Source organism: Panulirus ornatus, chromosome 57, assembly GCF_036320965.1.
Source record: "Panulirus ornatus isolate Po-2019 chromosome 57, ASM3632096v1, whole genome shotgun sequence".
In the NCBI taxonomy this organism is placed as follows: Eukaryota; Metazoa; Arthropoda; class Malacostraca; order Decapoda; family Palinuridae; genus Panulirus; species Panulirus ornatus.
The window spans coordinates 13,975,048-13,994,518 of NC_092280.1; the positions used below are offsets into that span (position 1 = coordinate 13,975,048).

Below are 19,471 nucleotides of genomic sequence, written 5' to 3' on the forward strand. Positions count from 1 at the left end.
AGAGGCATTTGAACGATTTTTACAGGGAAATAATGCAAATGAGTGAGAAATGCAAATGTATGTGAGAAATACTTAGAAAAGCAAATGGATTTGTATGTAGCATTTATGGATCTGGAGAAGGCATATAATAGAGTTGATAGAGATGCTCCGCGGAAGGTATTAAGAATATATGGTGTGGGAGGCAAGTTGTTAGAAGCAGTGAAAAGTTTTTATCGAGGATGTAAGGTATGTGTACGTGTAGGAAGAGAGGAAAGTGATTGGTTCTCAGTGAATATAGGTTTGCGGCAGGGGTGTGTGATGTCTCCATGGTTGTTTAATTTGTTTATGGATGGGGTTGTTAGGGAGGTGAATGCAAGAATTTTAGAAAGAGGGGCAAGTATGAAGTCTGTTGGGGATGAGAGAGCTTGGGAAGTGAGTCAGTTGTTGTTCGCTGATGATACAGAGCTGGTGGCTGATTCATGTGAGAAACTGCAGAAGCTGGTGACTGAGTTTGGTAAACTGTGTGAAAGAAGAAAGTTAAGAGTAAATGTGAATAAGAGCAAGGTTATTAGGTACAGTAGGGTTGAGGGTCAAGTCAATTGGGAGGTAAGTTTGAATGGAGAAATACTGGAGGAAGTAAAGTGTTTTAGATATCTGGGAGTGGATCTGGCAGCGGATGGAACCATGGAAGCGGAAGTGGATCATAGGGTGGGGGAGGGGGCGAAAATCCTGGGAGCCTTGAAGAATGTGTGTAAGTCGAGAACATTATCTCGGAAAGCAAAAATGGGTATGTTTGAAGGAATAGTGGTTCCAACAATGTTGTATGGTTGCGAGGCGTGGGCTATGGATAGAGTTGTGCGCAGGAGGATGGATGTGCTGGAAATGAGATGTTTGAGGACAATGTGTGGTGTGAGGTGGTTTGATCGAGTAAGTAACGCAAGGGTAAGAGAGATGTGTGGAAATAAAAAGAGCATGGTTAAGAGAGCAGAAGAGGGTGTTTTGAAATGGTTTGGGCACATGGAGAGAATGAGTGAGGAAAGATTGACCAAGAGGATATATGTGTCAGAGGTGGAGGGAACGAGGAGAAGTGGGAGACCAAATTGGAGGTGGAAAGATGGAGTGAAAAAGATTTTGTGTGATCGGGGCCTGAACATGCAGGAGGGTGAAAGGAGGGCAAGGAATAGAGTGAATTGGATCGATGTGGTATACCGAGGTTGACGTGCTGTCAGTGGATTGAATCAGGGCATGTGAAGCGTCTGGGGTAAACCATGGAAAGCTGTGTAGGTATGTATATTTGCGTGTGTGGACGTATGTATATACATGTGTATGGGGGTGGGTTGGGCCATTTCTTTCATCTGTTTCCTTGCGCTACCTCGCAAACGCGGGAGACATTGACAAATAAAAAAAAAAAAAAAGTTTGTTGAGTATTCCTGGTAAATTATATGGGAGGGTATTCATTGAGAGGGTGAAGGCATGTACAGAGCATCAGATTGGGGAAGAGCAGTGTGGTTTCAGAAGTGGTAGAGGATGTGTGGATCAGGTGTTTGCTTTGAGGAATGTGTGTGAGAAATACTTAGAAAAGCAAATGGATTTGTATGTAGCATTTATGGATCTGGAGAAGGCATATGATAGAGTTGATAGAGATGCTCTGTGGAAGGTATTAAGAATATATAGTGTGGGAGGCAAGTTGTTAGAAGCAGTGAAAAGTTGTTATCAAGGATGTAAGGCATGTGTACGTGTAGGAAGAGAGGAAAGTGATTGGTTCTCAGTGAATGTAGGTTTGCGGCAGGGATGTGTGATGTCTCCATGGTTGTTTAATTTGTTTATGGATTGGGTTGTTAGGGAGGTGAATGCAAGAGTTTTGGAAAGAGGGGCAAGTATGCAGTCTGTTGTGGATGAGAGAGCTTGGGAAGTGAGTCAGTCGTTGTTCGCTGATGTTACAGCGCTGGTGGCAGATTCATGTGAGAAACTGCAGAAGCTGGTGAGTGAGTTTGGTAAAGTGTGTGGAAGAAGAAAGTTAAGAGTAAATGTGAATAAGAGTAAGGTTATTAGGTACAGTAGGGTTGAGGGTCAAGTCAATTGGGAGGTAAGTTTGAATGGAGAAAAACTGGAGGAAGTAAAGTGTTTTAGATATCTGGGAGTGGATCTGGCAGCAGATGGAACTATGGAAGTGGAAGTGAATCATAGGGTGTGGGAGGGGGTGAAAATTCAGGGAGCCTTGAAGAATGTTTGGAAGTCGAGAACATTATCTCGGAAAGCAAAAATGGGTATGTTTGAAGGAATAGTGGTTCCAACAATGATGTATGGTTGCGAGGCGTGTGCTATGGATAGAGTTGTGCACAGGAGGGTGGATGTGCTGGAAATGAGATGTTTGAGGACAATATGTGGTGTGAGGTGGGTTGATCGAGTAAGTAATGTAAGGGTAAGAGAGATGTGTGGAAATAAAAAGAATCTGGTTGAGAGAGCAGAAGAGGGTGTTTTGAAATGGTTTGGTCACATGGAGAGAATAAGTGAGGAAAGATTGACCAAGAGGGTATATGAGTTAGAGGTGGAGGGAACGAGGAGAAGTGGGAGACCAAATTGGAGGTGGAAAGATGGAGTGAAAAATATTTTGAGTGATCGGGGCCTAAATATGCAGGAGGGTGAAAGGCATGCAAGGAATAGAGTGAATTGGAAGGATATGGTAAACTGGGGTCGATGTGCTGTCAATGGATTGAACCAGGGCATGTACAGCGTCTGGGGTAAACCATGGAAAGTTGTGTGGGGCCTTGATGTGGAAACGAGCTGTGGTTTCGGTGCATTATTACATGACAGCTAGAGACTGAGTGTGAACGAAAGGGGCCTTTTTTGTCTTTTCCTAGCGCTACCTCGCACACATGGGGGGCGAGGGGGATGTTATTCCATGTGTGGCAGGGTGGCGATGGGAATAAATAAAGGCAGACAGTATGAATTGTGTACATGTGTGTATATGTATATGTCTGTGTGTGTATATATATATGTGTACATTGAGATGTATAGGTATGTATATTTGCATGTGTGGACGTGTATGTATATACATGTGTACGTGGGCGGGTTGGGCCATTCTTTCGTCTGTTTCCTTGCGCTACCTCGCTAACGCAGGAGACAGCGACAAAGCAAAATAAATGAATAAATATAATTCTCGCATATCCCTGGGGATAGGGGAGAAAGAATACTTCCCACTCATTCCCCGCATGTCATAGAAGGCGACTAAAGGGGACGGGAGCGGGGGGGGCCTAGAAACTTTCCCCTCCTTGTATTTTAACTTTCTGAAATGGGAAACACACAACGCGATGTACTAACCACTATACGATCACGGCCATATAAATGAATATAATTCTCGCATATCCTTGGGGATAGGGGAGAAAGAATACTTCCCATGTATTCCCTGCGTGTCGTTGAAGGTGACTAAAAGGGGAGGGAGCAGGGGGCTGGAAATCCTCCCCTCTTGTTTTTTTTTTTTTTTTTTTTTATTAACTTTCCAAAAGAAGGAACAGAGAAGGGGGCCAGGTGAGGATATTCCCTCAGAGGCCCAGTCCTCTGTTCTTAACGCTACCTTGCTAACGCGGGAAATGGCAAATAGTTTGAAAGAAAGAAATGGGAAACAGAAGAAGGAGTCATACAGGGAGTGCTCATCCTCCTTCAAGGCTCAGATTGGGGTGTCTAAATGTGTGTGGATGTAACCAAGATGAGAAAAAAGGAGAGATAGGTAGTATGTTTTAGGAAAGGAACCTGGATATTATGGCTCTGAGTGAAAGGAAGCTCAAGGGTAAAGGGGAAGAGTGGTTTAAGAATGTTTTGGGAGTAAAGTCAGGGGTTGGTTAGAGGACAAGAGCAAAGGAAGGAGTAGCAATACTCCTGAAACAGGAGTGGTGGGAGTATGTGATAGAGTGTAAGAAAGTAAACTCTAGATTGATATGGGTAAAACTGAAAGTGGATGGAGAGAGATGGGTGATTTTTGGTGCCTATGCACCTGGGCATGAGAAGAAAGATCATGGGAAGCAAGTGTTTTTGGAGCAGCTGAGTGAGTGTGATGGCAGTTTTGATGCACTAGACTGGGTTATAGTGATGGGCGATTTGAATGCAAAGGTGTGTAATGTGGCAGTATAAGGAATAGATAGTGTACATGGGGTGTTGTGTTGTTAATGGAAATGGTGAAGAGCTTGTAGATTTGTGTGCTGAAAAAGGACTGGTGATTGGGAATACTTGGTTTAAAAAGAGAGATGTACATAAGTATACATACGTAAGTAGGAGAGATGGCCGGAGAGCGTTATTGGATTACATGTTAGTTGATAAGTGCATGAAAGACAGACTTTTGGATGTTAATGTGCTGAGAGGTGCAACTGGAGGGATGTCAGATCATTATCTTGTGGAGGCAAAGGTGAAGATTTGTAGAGGTTTTCAGAAAAGAAGAGAGAATGTTAGGGTGAAGAGAATGGCGGAAGTAAGTGAGCGTGGGAAGGCGAATTGTATGAGAAAGTACCAGGAGAGACTGAGTGTAGAATGGGAAATGGTAAGAGCAAAGGACGTAAGGGGAGTGGGTAAGGAATGGGATGTATTTAGGGAAGCATTGATGGCTTGTGCAAAAGATGCTTGTGGCATGAGAAAGGTGGGAGGTGGGCGGATTAGAAAGGTTAGTGACTGGTGGTATGAAGTAAGATTATTAGTGAAAGAGAAGAGAGAGGCATTTGGATGATTTTTGGAGGGAAATAATGCAAAAGACTGGCAAATGTATAAAAGAAGGATGCAGGAGGTCAAGAGAAAGGGGCAGGAGGTGAAAAAGATGGCAAATGAGAGATAGGGTGGGAGAGTATCAATAAATTTGAGGGAGAATAAAAAGAAGTTTTGGAAGGAGGTAAATGTAGTGCGTAAGAGAAGAGAACAAATGGGAACATCGGTGAAGGGGGCTAATGGGGAGGTAATAACAAGTAATGGTGATGTGAGAAGGAGATGGAATGAGTATTTTGAAGGTTCATTGAATGTGTTAGATGATAGAGTGGCAGATATAGGGTGTTTTGGTCGAGGTGGTGTGCAAAGTGAGAGGGTCAGGGAGAATGTTTTGGTAAACAGAGAAGAGGTAGTGAAAGCTTTGTGGAAGATGAAAGCCGGCAAGGCAGCGGATTTGGATGGTATTGCAGTGGAATTTATTAAAAAATGGGTGACTGTGTTGTTGACTAGTAGGTAAGGATATTCAATGTATGTATGACTCATGGTGAAGTGCCTGAGAATTGGTGAAATGCATGCATAGTGCCTTTGTGCAAAGGCAAAGGGGATAAAGGTGAATGTTCAAATTCCAGAAGTATAAGTTTGTTGAGTATTACAGGGAAATTATATGGGAGGGTATTGATCGAAAGGGTGAAGGCACGTATAGAGCATCAGATTGGGGAAGAGCAGTTTGGTTTCAGAAGTGGTGGAGGATGTGTGGATCAGGTGTTTGCTTTGAAGAATGTACGTGAGAAATACTTAGAAAAACGGATTGATTTGTATGTAGCATTTATGGATCTGGAGAAGGCATATGATAAGAGTTGATAGAGATGGACTATGGAAGTTATTAAGAGTATATGGTGTGGGAGGCAAGTTGCTAGAAGCAGTGAAGAGTTTTTATCAAGGTTGTAAGGCCTGTGTACGAGTAGGAAGAGAGAAAAGTGATTGGTTCCCAGTGAATGTTGGTTTGTGGCAGGGATGCGTGATGTCTCCATGGTTGTTTAATTTGTTTATAGATGGGGATGTTAGGGAGGTGAATGCAAGAGTTTTGGAAAGAGGGTCAAGTATGCAGTCTTTTGTGGATGTGAGGGCTTGGGAAGTGAGTCAGTTGTTGTTTGCTGATGATACAGTGCTGGTGGCTGATTTGGGTGAGAAACTGGTTAAGTTGGTGACTGAGTTTAGTAAAGTGTGTGAAAGAAGAAAGCTGAGAATAAATGTGAATAAGAGCAAGGCTACTGAGTACAGTAGGGTTGAGGGACAAGTCAAATGGGAGGTAAGTTTGAATGGAGAAAAACCGGAGTAAGTGAAGCGTTATAGATATCTGGGAGTGGATTTGACAGCGGATGGAACCATGGAAGCGGAAGTGAGTCATTGGACGGGGGAGGGGGCGAAGATTCTGGAACGGTGAAGAATGTGTGGAAGGCAAGAATATTATCTTGAAAAGAAAAATGGGTATGTTTGAAGGAATAGTGGATCCAACAATGATATATGATTGCGAGGCGTGGGCTATACAGAGGGTTGTGCAGAAGAGGATTGGATGTATGTTTGAGGACAATATGTGGAGTGAGGTGGTTTGATCGAGTAAGTAATGAAAGGGTAAGAGAGATGTGTGATAATTAAAAGAGTGTGGTTGAGAGGGCAGAAGAGGGTGTATTGAAACGGTTTGTTCACATGGAGAAAATGATTAAGGAAAGATTGACAAAGAGGATATATGTGTCAGAGGTGGAGGGAATGAGGAGAAGTGGGAGACCAAACTGGAGGTGGAAGGATGGAGTGAAAAAGATTTTGAGTGATTGGGGCCAGAACATGCAGGAGTGTGAAAGGCATGCAAGAAATAGAGTGAATTGGAACGATGTGGTATACCGGGATTGACGTGCTGTCAATGGATTGAACCAGGGCATGTGAAGTGTCTGGGGTAAACCATGGAAAGTTTTGTGGGGCCTGGATGTGGAAAGGGAGCTGTTGTTTGGGTGCATTACTCATGACTGCTAGAGACTGAGTGTGAACGAATGTGGTCTTTGTTGTCTTTTTCCTAGCACTACCTCGCGTATGTGCGGGGGATGAGGGGTGCTATTTCATGTGTTGCATGGTGGCGACAGGAATGGCTGAGGGCAGCAAGTATGAATATGTACATGTGTATATATGTATCTGTCTATGTATGTATACACTTGAAATGTATAGGTGTGTATATGTGCATGTGTGGGCGTGTATGTATATACGTTTCTATGTGGGTGGGTTGGGCCATTCTTTCATCTGTTTCCTTGCGTTGCCTCGCTAACGCGGGAGACAGCAAGAAAGTATAATAGATAATAACACCTGATCCAAACATCCTCTACCATTTCTGATCCAAACTGCTCTTCCCCATTCCTTTACCCTCTTAATCAATACTCTCCCATATAATTTTCCTGGAATTCTCAACAAACTTATGCCTCTGTAATTTGAACACTCACCTTTAACCCCTTTGCCTTTGTACAGTGGCACTATGCATGCATTCTGCCAATCCATAGGCACTTTACCATGAGCCATACATCCTTACCCACCAGTCAACAACACAGTCACCCCCTTTTTTAATGAATTCCACTGCAATACTATACAAACCCACCACCTTGCCAGATTTTATCTTCTGCAAAGATTTCACTACTACTACTATGTTTACCAGACCATTCTCCCTGACCCTCACACTTTGCAAAACACCCTGCTGAAAACACCATATATCTGCCACTCTTATCATCAAACACATTCAACAAACCTTCAAAATACTCACTTCATCTCCTTCTCATTTAACCACTACTTGTTATGACCTCCCCATTTGCCCCCTTTACTGATGTTCCCATTTGTTCTCTTCTCTTACGCATGTTATTTACCTCCTTCCAAAGCATGTTTTTTAATTATTTATTTATTATACTTTGTCGCTGTCTCCCGCGTTAGCGAGGTAGCGCAAGGAAACAGACGACAGAAAGGCCCAGCATACCCACACACACATGTATATACATACATGTCCACACATGCACGTATGCCTACCTATACATTTCAACATATACTGTACATATATGTACATACACAGAAATATACATATATACACATGTACAGAATTCATACTTGCTGCCTTTATTCATTCCCGTCGCCACCCCTCCACACATGAAATGACAACCCCCTCCCCCCACATGTGTGCGAGTTAGCACGAGGAAAAGACAAGAAAGGCCACATTCTTTCACACTCAGACTCTAGGTGTCATGTATAATGTACTGAAACCACAGCTCCCTTTCCACATCCAGGCCCCACAAAACTTTCCATGGTTTACACCAGACGCTTCACATGCCCTGGTTCAATCCATTGACAGCACGTCGACCCCGGTATACCACATCGTTCCAATTCACTCTATTCCTTGCACGCCTTTCACCCTCCTGCATGTTCAGGCCCCAGTTGCTCAAAATCTTTTTCACTCCATCTTTCCACCTCCAGTTTGGTCTCCCACTTCTCGTTCCCTCCACCTCTGACACATATATCCTCTTTATCAATCTTTCCTTACTCGTTCTCTCCATGTGACCAAACCATTTCAAAACACCCTCTTCTGCTATCTCAACCACACTCTTTTTATTACCACACATCTCTCTTACCCTTTCATTACTTACTTGATTAAACTTCTGCTTCCATGGTTCCATCTGCTGCCAAATCCACTCCCAGATATCTGAAACACTTCTTCCAGTTTTTCTCCATTGAAACTTACCTCCCAATTGACTTGTCCCTCAACCGTACTGTACCTAATAACCTTGCTCTTATTCACATTTACTCTCAGCTTTCTTCTTTCACACACTTTACCAAACTCAGTCACCAGCTTCTGCAGTTTCTCACCCGAATTAGCCAACAGCGCTGTATCATCAGTGAAGAACAACTGACTCATTTCCCAAGCTCTCTCATCCACAGCATAATGCATACTTGCCCCTCTCTCCAAAACTCTTGCATTCACCTCCCTAACAGCCCTATCCATAAACAAATTAAACAACCATGGAGACATCATGCACCCCTGCCGCAAATCAACATTCACTGAGAACCAATCACTTTCCTCTCTTCCAATTTGTACACATGCCTTACATCCTCGATAAAAACTTTTCACTTTTTCTAACAACTTGCATCCCACACCATATATTCTTAATACCTTCCATAGAGCATCTCTATCAACTCTATCATATTTCTTCTCCAGATCCATAAATGCAACATAAATGTTTTTATTTTCTCTAAGATTTAATGATACTCTCTCACCCGGACTCTCATTTGCCGTCTTTCTCAACTATTGCACCTTCCTCTTGACCTCCTGCCACCTTTTATACATCTCCCAATCATTTGCACTACTTCCCTGCAAAAAATCGTCCAAATGCCTCTCTCTTCTCGTGCACTAACAATCCTACTTTGTCATCCACCACTCACTACCCTTTCTAATCTGCCCACCTCCTACCTTCTCATGCCACATGCATATTTTTCGCAAGCCATCACTGCTTCCCTAGATACATTCCATTCCTTCCCCTCTCCCCTTACGTTATTTGCTCTCACCTTTTGCCATTCTGCATTCAATATTTCCTGGTACTTCTTCACACAAGTCTCCTTTCCAAGCTCTCTTTCACTACTCTCTTCACCCCAACATTCTCTCTTCTTTTCTGAAAATCCTTACAAATCTTCACCTTTGCCTCCACAAGATAATGATCAGACATCCTTCCAGCTGCCCCACTCATCACATTGATATCCAAAAGTCACTCTTTTATACGCCTATCAATTAACACGTAATCCAGTAACGCCCTTTGGCTATCTCTCTTTCTCACATACGTATACTTATGTATATCTCTGTTTTTAAACCTGGCATTCCCAGTTGCCAATCCTTCTTCAGGACACAAATCCACAAGCTCTGCACCATTTCCATTTACAACACTGAATTCCTGATGTACACTGATTATACCCTCAACTGCTGCATTACTTACATTTGCATTCAAATCACCCATCACAGTAGCCCAGTCTCGTGCATCAAAGCTGCTAACACACTAACTCAGCTGTTCCCAAAACACTTGCCTCTCATGATCTTTCTACTCATGACTAGGTGCATAGGCATCAATAATCACCCATCTCTCTCCATCCACTTTTAGTTTTACACATATCATTCTAGTGTTTACTTTCTTACACTCTATCACATATTCTCTCAAATGCTTCAGGAGGAGTGCTACTCCTTCCTTACCCTTGATCTCTCATCAACCCATGACTTTACTCACAAGACATTCCCAGACCACTCTTCCCCTTTACCCTTGAGCTTCATTTCACTCAGAGCCAAAACATCCAGGTGTCTTTCCACAAACATACTACCTACCTGTCCTTTCTACTCATCTTGGTTACATCCTCACCCATTCAGACACCCCAATCTGAACCTTTGAGGAAGATGAGAACTCCTTGCATGACTCCTTCTGTTTCCCTTTTTAGAAATTTAAATACAAGGAAGGGGGGTTCCAGCCCCCCGCTCCCGCTCCCGCCCCCGGAAGTATTCTTTCTCCCCTCTCCCCAGGGATAGGGGAGACTTATTTTATCTTTATGTTTTTTGGTAAATATATAATTTTCAGTTATCTTTTTAAAGAGGCTGCTAACTTAATTTTCTCTTGCATTCTATAGGATGTCTTCCAGAACCTAGAAACAGAGGCAGATGAGGATTATGAACTTGGCTTAGCAATCAGCAAATATGAGAAGAGTGGTGGCACGCTGTTAAAGAAGCTTGAAGAGAAAGAGAAGAAAGAACCAGAGGTAAGAATATTTTGTTTGTGTAACCCTGTTTGATGTAACAGAAGTACAGAGTGACCTCTTATAACAGACAAGATGCATTTTTTGAGGTATGGCTGGTGAGTGAAAAATCGTTAAAAGGTGTCGTCTTAACGTCATGCCTTGGGAGATGCATATGACTTTGTAAATTCATACTTAAGTAAGTATAGTGGCTTCCTTGGGTAACTGTAATGGCTCTGCAGATGTTTTTATGGTGTTTTATTGCTAAAACAAAGACATTGTTGATACAAATACCATATGAAACAAATTTAATCAACATTGACAAGTTTCTCGGAAATGCCGTGTTGATCACCACAGCCACACTCCAACAGCTCCCTGAGCTGCTCTCAATCATCTGCAGCAGCTTCTTCCCTGTGCAGGAAACTTTCAGTTTAATTAAGGAAGTGATGGACTGGTTGGTTCTTTATCCAGCAGATGTTATGAAATTTGTTTTAAAGGTAGAGGAAGCCAATCCAAATGAATGACTGTAGGAGGCAATGATCCTTGTTCCTTAGGTACTGTTGGGGGAGGAAAGGAGCCTTGTTCTGCAGGTACTGGTGGGGAAGGTGAGGACCTTTGTTCCTAAGGTACTGATGGGAGAGGCAGGGTGCTTTATTCTTCATGTACTTTTGGGTAATGGAAGGGGAGGCACAGAACCTTGTTCCTCAGGTACTGGTGGGGCATGCGAAGAGCCTTGTTCTTCAGTTATTGATGGGGACAGCATGATACCTTGTTCCTTAGGTACTGGTAAGGGAGGTGTATATGTGCATACATACCTAGGAGTAAGGAGTAAAGACATGGTGGATATTAAGAGATAGGGCAATACACGTGTAAAACTCCATGGTCATGACACACAAATAGTAATCACATAAATATCACTGTTGCTTCCCCCCACACTGTCACCAATACCTCACACTCTTACCTCCCAGCCCACACATTGCTACCACTGTCCATGACATTCTTGCTTTCCTCCTTGACACACTTATCACTGCTGCTCCGTATTGTACTCTTGCCTCCCTTCTCACACATATTGTTATTGTTCCTGCCAGTCTCACCTTCTTCCTAAGCACACACTGTTAATACTTTCCACCACACTCTTGCCTCATTTCTTCTTTCTGTGTTGCCACTTATCATTTTCCATTCCAGTTGCTTTTGCTCCCCACCACAAACTCACCTCCCTCCTTAGACGCACTCCTGTACTGCTTCCTGCTACAGTTACTTCCTTGTCTCTCTGTGTTGCCATTTGAATATCTGTGTTATTTTTTAGATATTTTATTGTGTTATAGCTACAAAATAGATAGTACAGTACATTGACCATGCAAAGATAATTAATCATACAGAAGCCAACCTAGGCTTGAGACCTGTAGTCTGTGTACTTACTCTAGCAAGTATTGATGAAGTGAGAAGGAAATGGAGTGAATATTTGGAAGGTTTATTGAATGTGTTTGATGATAGAGTGGCAGATATAGGGTGTTTTGAGTCTGGTTGGTGTGCGAAGTGAGAGGGTCGTGGAGAATGGGTTGTTGAACAGAGAAGAGGTAGTGAAAGCTTTGTGAAAGATGATAGCCGGCAAGGTGGTAGGTTTGGATGGTATTGCATTGGAATTTATTAAAAAAGGGGGTGACTGTGTTGTTGATTGGTTGGTAAGGATGTTCATTGTATGTATGGATCATGGTGAAGTGCCTGAGGATTGGCAGAATGCATGCATAGTGCCGTTGTACTAAGGCAAAGGGGATAAAGGTGAGTGTTCAGATTACAGAGGGATAAGTTTGTTGAGTATTCATGGGAAATTATGGGTAGGCTATTGATTGAGAGGGTAAAGGCATGTACAGAGCAGCAAACTGGGGAAGAGCAGTGTGGTTTCAGAAGTGATAGAGGACGTATGGATCAGGTGTTTACTTTGAAGATTGTATGTGAGAAATACTTAGAAAAACAGATGGATTTGTATGTAGCTTTTATGGATCTGCAGAAGGCATATTATAGGGTGGATAGAGATGCTTTGTGGAAGGTTTTAAGAGTATATGGTTTGAGAGGTAAGATGCTAGAAGCAGTGAAGATGTAAGGCATGTGTATGAGTAGGAAGAGAGAAAAATGATTGGTTCCCAATGGATGTCAGTTTGTGGCAAGGGTGCATTGTGTCTCCATGGTTGTTTATTTTGTTTATGGATGGGGTGGTTAGGTAGGTGAATGCAAGAGTTTTGGAGGGGGGCAAGTATGTAGTATGTTGTGGATGAGAGGGCTTGAGAAGTGTGTCTGTTGTTGTTCACTGTTGATACAGCACTGTTGGCTGATTTGGTGAGAAACTGCAGAAGCTGGTGTCTGAGTTTGGTAAAGTGTGTATCTTGGAATGCAAAAATGGGTATGTTTGAAGGCATAGTGGTTCCAACAATGTTATATGGTTGCAAGGCATGAGCTATAGATAGGGTTGTGCAGAGGAGGGTAGATGTGTTGGAAATGAAATTTTTGAGAACAGTATGTGGTGTGAGGTGGTTTGATCAAGTAAGTAAGGAAAGGGTAAGAGAGAAATGTGGTAATAAAAAGAGTGTGGTTGAGAGAGCAGAAGAGGGTGTTTTGAAATGGTTTGGACACATTGAGAGACTGAGTGAGGAAAAATTGACAAAGAGGATATATGTGTCAGAGGTGGAGGGAAGGAGAAATGGGAGACCAAATTGAAGGTGGAAGAATGTAGTGGAAAAGATTTTGAGCAATTGGGGCCTGAAAATAGAGGAGGGTGAAAGGTGTGCAAGGAATAGAGTGAATTGGAACGATGTGGTATACCGAGGTGGACATGCTGTCACTGGATTGAACCAGGGCATGTGAAGCTTTTGGGGTAAACCATGGAAAGGTCTTTGGGGTCTGGATGTGGAAAGGGAGCTGTGGTTTCAGTGCATTGCACATGACAGCTAGAGACTTAGTGTGAATGAATGTAGCCTTTTTTTTCTGTTCCTGGTGCTGCCTTGCTTTGGTGGGGGATGCTATTTTGTGTGTGGCAGGGTGGTGATGGGAATGGATAAAGGCAGCAAGTATGGATATTTATATGTGTATATATGTATATGTATGTATATGTTGAAATGTAATATATGTAAATGTGTGTGTGGGCGTTTATATATATACATGTGTATGTGGGTGGGTTAGGCAATTCTTCTGTTTCCTTGCACTACCTCGCTAATGCAGGAGACTGCAGTTAAGTATAATGATAAAGAAAAAACCTAAGAAATTAATAGAACTTAATTAGCTTGGCTGCGGTGTAAACAGATTTTGGGACCTTAGCATTCCTAACAGCACGACCCTGGTGTCAGATCCACAAACTGATAACTAATGGCAGCAGATTTAAAACATGCTGGACCATGGGAGTTGCCAGACCTCAGAGTGCCATATTAGAGATGTACAACTTGTGCAGTTTGTGATATGGCTTCAGAAAGGCAAAGTGCCAAGGAAGTGGAAAAGGACAAACATCATAGGTGTGTTTACGAAAGGAAACTAGAAAAGGCATTAAACTACAGCCTGGTCTCAGAGATGAATATGGTCAGCAAGGTTAAAGAAAACAAATGGATGGCTTCCTGCAGAGGAGAAATTACCATTGTGAGGCAATACAGTTTCAGGGAAAAGGTCTTGCATAACATACCTCTTAAGTTTCTACATGAGTGAGGTCAGTGTTGGACAGAAGAGTAGGTTGTGTGGTTTGTTTATATCTGACTTCATGAAAGCATTTGACCACCATATATGAGGCTGACGGAGAAGCTTGATCACCAGGCAGGAATAAAGGAGAGATTCACTCAAAGGATAGAAAATTAGATCAGTGGAAGGGAACAAAGGATGCTTGTCAGAGGAGCCATCTCAAAATGTGTTGAGGTCACCATTTGAGTGCTACAGGATCGAGTTATAAAACAATAACTTGTCTTGTCAGAATTTAAACAGCAACAGATTATTAGGTCCTTTTGATTCTGTTTGAAATAGTGGAAGATATCAAACTCCCAGAATAGTGTGGTATGTTTTTTGTGTGCTGAAAAAGGACTGGTTGTTGGGAATACCTGGTTTAAAAAGAGAGATGTACATAAGTGTACATATGTAAGTAGGAGAGATGGCCAGAGAGCGATATTGGATTATGTGTTAATTGATAGGCGCATGAAAGAGAGACTTTTGGATGTTAATGTGGTGAGAGGTGCAACTGGAGGGATGTCTGATCCTTATCTTGTGGAGGCGAAGGTGAAGATTTGTAGAGGTTTTCAGAAAAGAAAAGAGAATGTTGGGGTGAAGAGAGTGGTGAGAGTAAGTGAGCTTGGAAAGGAGACATGTGTGGGGAAGTATAAAGAGAGATTGAGTGCAGAATGGAAAACGGTGAGAGCAAATGACGTAAGGGGAGTGGGGGAGGAATGGGGATGTATTTAGGGAAGAAGTGATGGCTTGCGCGAAAGATGCTTGTGGCATGAGAAACGTGGGAGGTGGGCAGATTAGAAAGGGTAGTGAGTGGTGGGATGAAGAAGTAAGATTGTTAGTGAAAGAGAAGAGAGAGGCGTTTGGATGATTTTTGCAGGGAAGTACCGCGAATAACAGGGAGATGAATAAAAGAAAGAGGTAGGAGGTCAAGAGAAAGGTGCAAGAGGTGAAAAAAATGGCAAATGAGAGTTGGGGTGAGAGAGTATCATTAAATTTTAGGGAGAATAAAAAGATGTTTTGGAAGGAGGTAAATAAAGTGCGTAAGACAAGAGAACAAATGGGAACATTGGTGAAGGGGGCTAATGGGGAGGTAATAACAAGTAGTGGTGATGTGAGGAGATGGAGTGAGTATTTTGAAGGTTTGTTGAATGTGTTTGATGATAGAGTGGCAGATATAGGGTGTTTTGGTCGAGGTGCTGGGCGAAATGAGAGGACCAGGGAGAATGGCTTTGTAAACAGAGAAGAGGTATTGAAAGCTTTGTGGAAGATGAAAGCCGGCATGGCAGCGGGTTTGGATGGTATTGCAGTGGAATTTATTAAAAAAGGGGGTGACTGTGTTGTTGACTGGTTTGTAAGGATATTCAGTGTATGTATGGCTCATGGTGAAGTGCCTGCAGATTGGCAGAATGCATGCATAGTGCCATTGTACAAAGACAAAGGGGATAAAGATGAGTGTTCAAATTACAGAGGTATAAGTTTGTTGAGTATTCCTGGGAAATTATATGGGAGGGTAAATGCCTGTACGGAGTATCAGATTGGGGAAGAGACGTGTGGTTTCAGAAGTAGTAGAGGATATGTGGATTAGGTGTTTGCTTTGAAGAATGTATGAGAAATACTTAGAAAAACATATGGATATGTATGTAGCATTTATGGATCTAGAGAAGGCATATGATAGAGTTGATAGAGATGCTTTGTGGAAGGTATTAAGAGTATATGATGTGGGAGGTAAGTTGCTAGAAGCAGTGAAAAGTTTTTATCGAGGGTGTAAGGCATGTGTATGAGTAGGAAGAGAGGGGAGTGATTGTTCCCAGTGAATATGGGTTTGTGGCAGGGGTGCGTAAAGTCTCCATGGTTGTTTGTTTATGGATGGGGTTGTTAGGAGGTGAATGCAAGAGTTTTGGAGAGAGGGGCAAGTATGCAGTCTGTTGTGGATGAGAGAGCTTGGGAAGTGAGTCAGTTGTTGTTCACTGATGATACAGCGCTGGTGGCTGATTCGGGTGTGAAACTGAAGAAGCTGGTGACTGAGTTTGGTAAAGTGTGTGAAAGAAGAAAGCTAAGAGTAAATGTGAATAAGAGCAAGGTAATTAAGTTCATTAGGGTTGAGGGACAAGTTAATTGGGAGGTAAGTTTGAATGGGGAAAAACTGGAGAAAGTGAAGTGTTTTAGATATCTGGGAGTGGATTTAGCAGCGGATGGAACCATGGAAGCGGAAATGAGTCACAGGGTAGGGGAGGGGGCGAAGGTTCTAGGAGTGTTGAAGAATGTGTGGAAGGCAAGAACGTTATGTCGAAGAGCAAAAATGTGTATATTTGAAGGAATATAGGTTCCAAATGTTATATGGTTGTGAGGCATGGGCTATAGATAGGGTTTTGCGGAGGTGGGTGGATGTGTTGGAAATGAAGTGTTTGAGGACAATATGTGGTGTGAGATGGTTTAATTGAGTAAGAAATGAATGGTAATAAAAAAGAGTGTGGTTGAGAGAGCAGAGGAGGGTGTATTGAAATGGTTTGGTCACATGGAGAGAATGAGTGAGGTAAGATTGATAAAGGGGACATATGTTTCAGTGGTGGAGGGAACGAGGAGAAGTGGGAGACCAAATTGGAGGTGGAAGGATGGAGAGAAAAATTTTTGATTTTGAGTGATTGGGGCCTGAACATGCAGGAGGGTGAAAGGCGTGCAAGGAATATAGTGAATTGGAACGATGTGGTATTCCAGGGTCGACGTGCTGTCAATGGATTGAACCAGGGCATGTGAAGCTTCTTGGGTAAACCATGGAAAGCTTTGTGGGGCCTAGATGTGGAAAGGGAGCTGTGGTTTCGGTGCATTATACATGACAGCTAGAGACAGAGTGTGAATGAATGTGGACTTTGTTTTTTTTTTTTCCCCCATTTGTGACGAGAATGGATGAAGGCAGCAAAACTGAATGTGTACATGTGTATATATGTATATGTCTGTGTGTTTATATGTATGTGTACATTAAGATGTATAGGTATGTGTATGTCTGGGTGTTTATGTATATACATGTTTATTTAGGTGGGTTAGGCCATTCATTCGTCTTTTTCCTTGTGCTACCCTGCTAACGCGGGAGATAGCGACTAAGTATGATAATATCAATAAAGTCCGATAAATTAATGAGAATATCCTGGAAGTTGTTATTTTGACTATGGAGGCACAAATAATGCATGTTGTGGAATTGAAGCAAAGTATTTATCATATCTGTTCCTAAATATGTCTATATTACTACTTTCAAATACTTTTAATTGGTAAATTGTTCCATATGTTGACAATCCTGTTGAAGAAAAACTGATTTGTCTCATTTGAGGTAAATAATTTGTCCACAAGTTTGTATACATTACAATCAGTAGAATCAGACTATTCAAGTTATAGTTAACATGATAGATCGAGATCATCAAAGCCTTTGTTAATTTTGAATACTTATATAAGAGCACCTCTTAACCTTCCCATTTCAAAGCTAAATAGATTTAAGTAGATTAATCTGATCTTGGAAGATTTATTTCTCAGTCCTGGAACCATCTTGCTAGCTCAATAATGTACTCTCTCCATTCTGTTATGTAATTCTTTTAGGTAGGGTAACCAAAACCGAACACAATATATAAGATTTAGATGAACCAATAAATTGTGAAGAGGAAGGATGATTTCCCTCGACTTAAATTCAAAGGCTTTGCCCATGAAACCAAGAATTTTGTTCACTTTTCAGTGCTTTTGTTCCCTGCTTAATTGGTAGTAGGTCATCAGAGATTATTCCACTCTAGTCTATTTCCTCATTTACTTTTTCCAGTTCAACAGAATTCATATTGTAGCTTGCCGTTTTTATTTTATTGACAGAATGCAAAACTTTCCATTTTTTTTTTTTTTTCTTAACTTACCTGAGATAGCATGGGCAGCTGAGGCCCTTATCAAGGCCATCACATAAACGCTAGAGACTGAGTATGAACAAATGTGGCCTTTTTGTCAGTTTTCCTGACGCTACCTCGCTTAAGTGGGGAGTAGTGTTGCTGTTTCCTTACGGCAGGGTAGTGACAGGAATGGATGAAGACAAGCAAATATGAATATGGAGGATGTCCGATCACTATCTTCAGGAGGTGAAGATGAATATTTGTAGAGGCTTTCAGGAAAGAATGGAGAATGTTGGGGAGAAGAGAGTGGTGAGAGTAAGTGAGCTTGGAAAGGAGACTAGTGTGAGGAATTATCAGGAGAGATTGAGTGTAGAATGGCAAAAGGTGAGAGTAAATGACGTGAGGGGAGTGGGTGAAGAATGGGATGTATTTAGGAAACAGTGATGGCTTGCACAAAAGAAGCTTGTGGCATGAGAAAGGTAGGAAGTGGGCAGATTAGAAAGGGTAGTGAGTGGTGGGATGAAGAAGTAAGATTGTTAGTGAAAGAGAGAAGAGAAGTGTTTGGATGATATTTGCAGGGAAGTATGCAACTGACTGGGAGATGTATAAAAGGAAGCAGCAAGGGATCAAGAGAAAGGTGCAAAAGTTGAAAAAGAGGTTAAATGAGAGTTGGGGTGAGAGAATACCATTAGATTTTAGGGAGAATAAAGAGATGTTTTGGAAGGAGGTAAATAACATGCGTAAGACAAGAGAACAAATAGGGACATCGGTGATGGAAGCAAGTGGGGAAGTGATAACAGATAGGGAAGGAGTGAGAAGGAGATGAGTGAGTATTTTGAAGGTTTTTGTTGAATGTGTTTGATGATAGAGTGGCAGATGAAGGGCATTTGGGTCAGTTGATGATAGAGTGGCAGATAAAGGGTGTTTGGGTCAAGGTGGTGTGCAAAGTGAGAGGGTCAGGGAGAATGATTTGGTGAAGAGAGAAGTGATAGTGTAAGCTTTGCAGAAGATGAAATCTGGCAAGGCTGCAGGTTTGATTGGTATTGATTGGTTGGTAAGGATATTCAGTTTATGTTTGGATCATGTGAAGTGCCTGCGGATTGATGGAATGCATGCATATTGCCATGGTACAAATGCAAAGGGATATGTACAGATGCGAAGGGGATAAAGGTGAGTGTTCAAATTTCAGAGGTGTAAGTTTATTGAGTATTCCTGGAAAATTATATGGGAGGGTATTGATTGAGAGGGCAAAGGCATGTACAGAGCATCAGATTGGGGAAGAACAGTGTGGTTTGAATAGTGGTAGAGGATGTGTGGATCAGGTGTTTGCTTTCAAGAATGTATGTTAGAGATACTTAGAAAAATAGGTGGATTTGTATGTAGCTTTTATGGATCTGGAGAGGGCAAATGATAGGGTTGATAGAGATGCTTTTTGGAAGGTTTTAAGAGCAAATGGTGTGCAAGGT

The 19,471-nt window shown here is 42.1% G+C and overlaps 1 protein-coding gene across 1 annotated transcript in view; it reads left to right on the top strand.

Annotated features, from left to right (window-relative positions):
- Nucleotides 1–19,471, top strand: part of LOC139766191 (pre-rRNA 2'-O-ribose RNA methyltransferase FTSJ3-like) — a 295,857-nt gene that overhangs the window by 193,790 nt on the left and 82,596 nt on the right. Inside the window, exon 7 of the mRNA XM_071694463.1 lies at nt 10,348–10,476. Coding sequence (XP_071550564.1) covers nt 10,348–10,476 — 129 coding nt within the window. The remainder of the gene's footprint in view (nt 1–10,347; nt 10,477–19,471) is intronic.